This window comes from Larus michahellis, chromosome 3, assembly GCF_964199755.1.
Source record: "Larus michahellis chromosome 3, bLarMic1.1, whole genome shotgun sequence".
Lineage (NCBI taxonomy): Eukaryota > Metazoa > Chordata > Aves > Charadriiformes > Laridae > Larus > Larus michahellis.
The window spans coordinates 115,726,056-115,734,408 of NC_133898.1; the positions used below are offsets into that span (position 1 = coordinate 115,726,056).

At 45.8% G+C, this 8,353-nt stretch overlaps 1 protein-coding gene across 1 annotated transcript; it reads left to right on the forward strand.

Moving 5' to 3' along the window:
• The first annotated feature begins 3,752 nt into the window (after positions 1 to 3,752).
• On the forward strand, positions 3,753 to 6,235 carry KCNF1 (potassium voltage-gated channel modifier subfamily F member 1). The gene is made up of 2 exons (XM_074578359.1): positions 3,753 to 4,114; positions 4,216 to 6,235. The coding sequence occupies exon 2, from the start codon at positions 4,412 to 4,414 to the stop codon at positions 5,873 to 5,875; it is 1,464 nt and encodes a 487-aa protein (XP_074434460.1). The 5' UTR covers positions 3,753 to 4,114; positions 4,216 to 4,411; the 3' UTR covers positions 5,876 to 6,235.
• Positions 6,236 to 8,353: the final 2,118 nt, after the last annotated feature.

The window sequence follows — 8,353 nt, forward strand, 5'->3', positions numbered from 1 at the left end:
TCCCTGAACTTTCATGAGCTTGCATATGTAGACACAGCACTAAATGCCTTGTAGAGTCCAGGAGGAGAGAGAGGCCAAAGGTGCCGCCATGGTCCCAGACACTGAAAGCTGGGCCGTGCTCAGTGCAGGGGGCTGACTACACCACAGCCTGCTTGCAGAGAGGCTGCCTGGCTCCTGCCTCTGCATTCAACGCCCCTCTCCATGTGGAGTCTGATCTTATCTCCCCAGGGTTGGCTTCTAACCCATTCATGCCCCTTCATCCACATCTACTGCCCATAGCTCTATGGGGAGCAGGTGGGTGCATCATCCAGGAGGGCAGAGGTGCTGGCTGGGCTTCAGGAGTGTGGTATGAGCCAGACTACAGCTCAAGAGGAGCAATCTCTTTTCCCAGACTGGCACAAAACCACCCAGCAGTGAAGGTCCTCTCCCAAAAAGTGGCAATGAAGGACCCAAACCTGCAGCTCCAGCACCCTCCGAGCACTGCTCTCGCTGCAGGTCCCCAGGCACTGGGCTGTGGGTGCTCGGTGCCGTCTGCATCCCTCATGCGGGGCTCGGTGGCACTGGGGAGCTGTATTTGAGCTCCACCTACGCCTTGTGGTCCAAGCTCCGTGGTGATCTGAGCACCCCCAGGAGATACCAGGCATCCCTGCTGGGACCGGGCCTGATCCTGGTGATCCGGGAGTCTTTCCCTCGGGCTGCAGGGCTTGAGGTCTGGCTGTGCCTCCTCCTTCCTGAAGGAGCTGGTCTGAACCACAGCCAAAACTTGACACATCTGTCAGTTCAAATCCACGTGTTGTTCCCTGAGCCAAAGCACGGAGACAAAGAAACCCCCTCCCTGTTTCTTATTCAGTCTGTAGGAATTCAATTGTCAGCACGCATCGCCTCCAGCAGGCACAGAGCACGGCTTCACCTGTTTGCCCAGTCCAGATAAATAAACAGAAGTTGAATTTAGAAGCCCTAATAACTGCAGCAAACTACTCATAAATGAATTACAGGGCAACAATTATCTATTGAAATTTTTAGATTAGAGAAGTTCTCTTTTCATGGATGAAAAATGAATTAAATTAGTGAAATAAATCATTTGCTTCAAATTATTCATTCCGCTTCTGTTGGTTGCTGCTCTGCGATATGTCTGATAAAAAATATTCATCAAGTAAGCCTGTCTCACTCTTTTCAGCTATAAAAACAAGCTTTTAATTCATTATGATTTTCCCTGACCCTTCTTTGGATCATTTACATTTGTCAAAGTGGATTTAAAATGCTACCAGATCTCTAACATTTGACAGGCACACTGAAAGGTGTAAAGAACTCTGAAAAGGTGCAAGACGAGGGAGAATAAAGCACCAGGATTTTAGCAGCCGCACTAAGTAAAGTCTTTATAAGGACTGATCTGGCATTTCAAAAATAGTTTCTTCCCAACCTTTCGAGAATGTGCTGAGATTTATCATTTGAGAGGAGCTGATTTCACCTTTCAAACTGAACAATGTACGTACTAATCCTGTGTGCCTATTTTGTAGGTGTTTGTTCTGTAAAATTACAGGAGTGGGGAGAGGAGCCTTTTTGGATATGAAGGTGGTCCTGTCTGTGTCGGTCATGCCGGACCATGCATTGATTTCTTATCGTTACCTGGACAAAAGCCAAAAGGTGACTGGAATGAATCATTGACCAAAGAGAGTAGGAGTCTGAGATGGTTAAATCTGAGGATTTAAACCTAAAGAACCTGTTTCCCTATACTGGTGCAGCCTGACAACATTTTAAACCTAACTTTCCCAGATCTGTTCTGTTTTGCAAGAACTGGTAGTCAGTAATCCCATCTGCAGTACACGCAAGCGTGTAACTGCTATTGGCATCTTAAAATTTATTAGACTAAAATCAAGGTAAATCATTCATGTTAATGGGCAAGGAAGTCCCAGGTGGGGAAATATTTATTGCTGAGCCCACAAAACCTAGGGTTTTTCCAGATATCCAAGATATTTCTCTTGTCCCAAGAAGCTTGCAAGTCTCAGTAAACTCATATGTGCCTGGAAAAAAAATTCAAGGGATACCTTGTATTACACCCACACTTTGTGGTACCCTCAGGAACACATGAAGGTGACACTGACCTCCAGAGATTAATAGTATGACTTAGGCGTAGACTAATAGATACTACCGCTTTCCTGGGACTGTCACTTGAATGAGGTGACCAGCCCCTGCAGTCGCTGTTCCTAGCCCTCCGTGCTATTCTGCAGCACAGATATGAGTGACACAACCCAGGCATTTGAAGAAGCTTATGGAGTTGCGGTTCATGCACGGCTTATTTCTCACTGCGGCACTGGGTGTCTGGGTGTTACATTTACTGGATGACTGTAACAGAGCAGCAAGAACCCAATCCCCCTTGGCTACAGCTTTTACATTATGAATTGGTGCATGGATGTGCATGCCAGGCAAAGAGAAAGGATTGTGTTCCTCTGTTTCACAAATTTCTTGCAACTGCATCCCTCTCACATTTTTACTCTCCTCAATCACGCAAGAGCTCAGGGACGAGGAATGTTATTGGGAGGTCTGAGAAGTGGCTGGATCAGTGATTTTAACTCATGGCTCGTGCACCCCTGAGTGTCATGAACTACCCCCAAGGGCTATTGGTAAAGTAATGGAGGCTATGTGAGTGCTCCATGTAAAGTTGAGGTCTGGTGCACAACCTCTGACTAATCCCCCAGAAGTGTCCTGCAAGGGATTGGAATTGGAGCACAGCATGCTCAACAGGGTCCCCCTCGCCAGGTGACACAGGCATGAGGACAGTGGGCACATCACAGCTCTCGCCATTCTCTCAGGATGGACATAAGCCTAAAGAAGCAAACTATCAGTTTGTTTTGCCCCTCTCTGTTCCCCTGCACTTACAAGCTTTTCAGAAGCCAGCAAATTGGAAAAGATCCAAACCTGCTGATCATTCTGCTGTGGCCACAAACAGTTAACTGACGAACTGTGGGCTTTCCCGGATCAGAGCCCTCAGGACCCACTGCAATGAACTGTATAGTCAGATTTAAGCATTTCAGAGCATGGTGATCGGCCCATCTGCACATAAGGGTCTGGGGAACAAATGTCCATCAAACCCTGGAATTTGGAGAAAACAAAAGGAAATGCTTGTCCTACTCCTACTTGTTAAGCACTGGGTGAAGTATGAAGCACTACTGGTTAGTAGCATTCACTGAGAAGTCATCATAGGCATTGTAAATTACTCAAACACTCATCAGGATCAGCTGACAGCAGACTGAGAAAACGCAGCTAAAACTGAGGACGCGGAGCTTTGGGAAATGTGCGCAGACTGCGGGGAAAGTTTTGCTCTGCAGCTGCAACGAAAACTTTATGGTCTCTGCTTGGTTCCCAATGACAAAGGTACAAATCTACAGTAACTCAGTGTCCTGACAGAGAATTACTCTAGACTTGCTCCAGTCCCGCTGAGAGCAAGATTTATGTCGTGCATTTATTCCAAAACACAGTATTTTTTTCTTTGGCTTCTGCCATCAGAAGAGATTGATTGGATGTCTTTCTGCAGCTCGGAACGACTTTATACATGACTGTGGTTTGTATTTGATTTTTTAAAAAATGTTTTAAAAAATCATTACAGTGCATGGCAGTATAGAAACAGATTATTTTACGGCTAGGCAGGCGTATAAATAGCTGAGCTGTGTTTTCCGTGTAGCTGGTGCTTTGCTGGGTTTCACCAGAAGAGGGTAGAGTTCGGGAAGGACTCCTTGCCGCCTGGGCTCCCTATTGTGTTGGGAAACTGCAAAGGGAAAACAAGCACAAGTTTCTCCTCTGCACGCTTGCACCGACTGACTGCGTGCAAGAGTCAGCAGATAAACTCTGGAAGATCTTAAAGTAAAACGAAAACGGAAAGAGAAACAAAATTTCAAAGCAGCTTTCTAGGGAAATCTGTGGAATCGAAGAGAGAAACGGCAACAGTTTTCTGTGGGCTCACCCTGCTGATTGTCTCTCTGAGAACTGTCACTCACTGCACGTTGCATTAATCAGAGCACGGGATTTATTTCTCTGCCGTGACTTCCAACCTGTGAATAAATATCACTCTTAGAGAGAGAATGGGACCTGAAAAGACTCTCGAGCACTGAGCAGAGGGGTGAGTTTTATTAAATGGTTTCTTCTCTTTCAAATCTGCTGGAGCTTTCTAACATCCTGCTTGCAGGCACAGCAGCCCGATGACTTGTCTTTTCCCCGCAGCTTGTTGCATACCTCGCGAGGCTTTCCCGACCGCAGGTTTATCTCTGTAACCTTTCCCACCACCACTCCGGGTCAGTTTGGTAACATTTGCAATAGAGCTGACTCGGCGCTGATTTGCTTTCATGAGAAATTAAAACCACAAAGCTTTGAAACCAGACAACAGGCTAAAAATCAAGTAAAATCCGATATAATTAAAATGGCAGGTGACTCTAGGTCTCCAGATGTGGACACAGACGGATCAGGAAAAAATGAAGAAATGGAGATTGTAGTCAATGTCGGTGGGGTAAGGCAGGTGTTCTATGGAGATAACCTGAATCAATACCCAGAAACACGGCTGGCAGAGCTGATCAACTGTTTATCGGGGGGATACGATAGCATATTCTCCCTCTGTGATGACTATGATCCTGGAAAGAGAGAGTTTTACTTTGACAGAGATCCAGATGCTTTCAAATGCATTATTGACGTATACTACTTTGGGGAAATTCACATGAAGAAAGGAATATGTCCCATATGTTTCAAGAACGAAATGGAATTTTGGAAAGTGGATCTGAAATTTTTGGATGACTGCTGCAAAACTCATCTAAGTGAAAAAAAGGAGGAACTGGAAGAAATAGCTCGAAGGGTGCAACTGATTCTGGATGACTTGGGAGTAGATGCCTCGGAAAGTCGCTGGAAAAGGTGCCAAAAATACATCTGGAAATTTCTGGAGAAGCCAGAATCGTCCTACCCAGCTCGAGTGATCGCTGTTCTGTCCTTTCTGTTTATTTTGATCTCTTCCGTCGTGATGTGTGTGGGCACCATCCCAGACCTGCAGGTCGTAGATGCGGAGGGGAACCGTATGGAGCACCCGACCCTGGACAGCATAGAGACAGCCTGCATAGGCTGGTTTACCATGGAGTACGTGCTGAGGCTAATCTCCTCTCCCAACAAACTCCACTTTGCCCTGTCTTTCATGAACATTGTCGACGTGCTAGCAATACTTCCTTTCTATGTCAGCCTCACCTTGACCCACTTGGGAGCCAAGCTCATGGAACTGAGCAACGTCCAGCAGGCTGTCCAGGCCCTGCGCATCATGAGGATCGCGAGGATTTTCAAGCTTGCCCGGCACTCCTCAGGGCTCCAGACCCTAACGTATGCCCTGAAACGCAGCTTTAAGGAGCTCGGGCTGCTCCTCATGTACTTGGCCGTTGGAATCTTTGTCTTTTCTGCCCTGGGTTACACCATGGAGCAAAGCCACCCTGAAACTTTATTTAAAAGCATCCCTCAGTCATTTTGGTGGGCAATCATTACCATGACCACAGTTGGATATGGAGACATATACCCTAAAACAACACTAGGAAAACTGAATGCTGCCATCAGTTTCCTTTGCGGGGTGATAGCGATCGCCCTTCCCATCCATCCTATCATTAACAACTTTGTCAGGTATTATAACAAACAGAGGGTTTTAGAAACAGCTGCCAAGCACGAATTGGAGCTGATGGAGCTAAACTCAGCCGAGGGGAAAACCGCAAACTCCAAAAGTGAACCAGAGGATCTTGTGAGGGACGGCAAGGAGGGTCCTTTTTATAGCAGCCGGCTAAAAGTCTCCCACAGTGACACCTTTATTCATCTACTGTCAGAAGAGAAACACTATAGGACCAGGCTTCAAAGCTGCAAATAAACCGTGAGCTGTTGTCAGCGCTAAGCTATAGATGGGGACAACCTGACAATCAACTACTGAAAAGACTTGTGGGATCTGTCAGGGTTGAGAGGGAGCACTGCTTTGCTTTTCCAACGTGAATATAAATTAACCCCATGGTATCTCCATCAACAGTTGGTAAGACTTTGCCGTTATTACTCAAAATAAAATAGTAGGACTCCATTGAGATCAGACTGCTTATAATGAGTGTGTTCTGGCAAAAACCATTTGTAATCATTTTAGAGACTGAAAAGCCCTTCCTGATCGGTAAATGTTCGATGACCTGAATGTGCAGCATTGCCACATCAGAACTCTGTACCTGTGACAATAAAGAGCAGCATCGCACAGATCGTGTCTCCCAGGCTGTCTTCAATGCCTTTGCAGCTAGGAGAACTGCTCCTAAAAAAATTAAAGCAGCCTCTCACTTGTATTAGGTTCAGGTTTACAGCAAAATATTATGAGCAGTTTCAGCCTAGAGATACTGCAAGTATGAGCATATACTGCGTGCAGGATATTAGAGTCAATGACCGGTTTTTTTATAATGTAATTTGGGGTAAAATTTTTGGGTAGTTGTCTGTTCCTCTTTGCATAAAAAAAATATAATTTTCAGTGGGACATGAAGCTATTTTTTGGGCAGACATGTAGAACAGAATCAATATATTTTAAGGAACAAGTCAAAAAAATATTTGTTCTAGCTTTTAATTACAACATAGTAATTTATATATGCAGGGATCTTGCAGAAAGGATTTATAATCAAATAATTTTAAAAACTTTAAGTTAACTCGTAGTATTTTTAATTCACTATTAAAGCAAGAGAAGTTAACAGGGGAGTTAAATTGAGTACTTCTAAAAAACAAACTTTAACTCTTTGAAAGTAAGTGTAGAGGAAGTTTCAATAAAAATAGTATACTTTCCAACTGATTTATGGTAAAAATATCTATCTGAATGAACATATTACTAGGTGGTTTTTTTTCAAGAAGTACATCCCACCCCTACTATAACTGCGTGGTTTTGTAAATGTTAGTTTACGGAGGTGGTAGGCACTACTCAGTATCTTATTCATTAATCAGCATATTAATCAACACCAGTGCGTAGCTACTCTCCTTTCCAAAAGCAAGTGCCATCTATGTGAGCATTAATTTGGCTCGCATAACAACTGCAATATATGGGTCTGGTCTCTACCAGAGAAATCCATTGAAACTAGGAGTTACGCCAGCTCAAAGGGGAGGGGAGAACTGGCACACGGATGTATTTACATATGTTAAAAGTAGGATCCCAAATGATTAAAGGGCTAGAGTAGCTGTCCTTATTTGCTCCCTTTTGTGCTGAGCAGCCCCTCGCCCAGATGAAACATACCATCACGAGCCATGACCCCTCGCTGGGCACCTCATGGTGCCCAAGGATCCCCACGCAGGTCCTTGGGACTCTTTTCCTGGGACATGGGCAAGCGATAGGCCTGTGGCATCCACCCCACCAGAATAGTGACCGGAGGGGCACAGAGCCGTGGGGTGGGCTCTGTGCTCTCTCCTGGCACCTTGTTTGCCCCTGACAAAGGGGTATGTGTCTGTTGGTGGGGAGAGACCTGCTCCGCTGGGAGTGGGGAGCAGTGGTGGTGTTTAGGGGCTGGGCAGCGGCTCCCCAGGAACACTGCCCGCTCTGCAGGTCTGCTGACATGGAAATCAACCCGCAGCTCCCCCAGGCTGAAGCCCTTTCCCAGCACTACCCCTCAAACCCTGGGGTGCTCACCTCCAGGGACACCTACTTTGTGTCCCCGTGCCCTGGCCCTGTGCCAGACCTACCATCCTCTTCTCCAACCCCATTACCATGTCCTGCCTTACATACCCCCAGCACGTAAGAGAATTCAAGGCAAACTCTAAACCTTTCTGTACCGGAATCCTTTCACCAGCCCATTTTGTCCCAAATTCTCTCCTGTCTAAGGCCAACAGCCCATCCAAGTGACCTCCACAGCACAAGCACCCCTTCACCCTCCCCTCTGCATCCCAGCACCCAACTTCCAGGACACAAGTATGGGCTGTAGCCATCAAAAATTGACTCGGATGGGATGCTGAGGGTGGGGGAAGAGGAAAAGTAACAGAGCTGTGCCAGTCCCAGCCATACGCCTTATCTATCAGCAGGGATATTAAATGTTCCTGACTTCCCTCATGATGTCCAGAGGGTGGCTGAGGATGAATTAAGTTAGCAAAAGTGCTTTCCTGAATGAGGAAAGCACTGTATAAATGCTAAGTGATATGGTTAGCACCGCAAGCACTAAATCCTCACTGCTGCACTTTGCAATTTATTTAACGTGACATTAAATAAAAAATAAGCCTATTTTATCAGAAACAATTTTATGGACTAATTTCTCCAGTGACTTATGCCTTTGAGCACAGGGGTCTGCCTATGCTACGTCAGCATGGAAAGAGCTTTGAGACAACCGTGGTGCCACTCCAGCTCACTCTG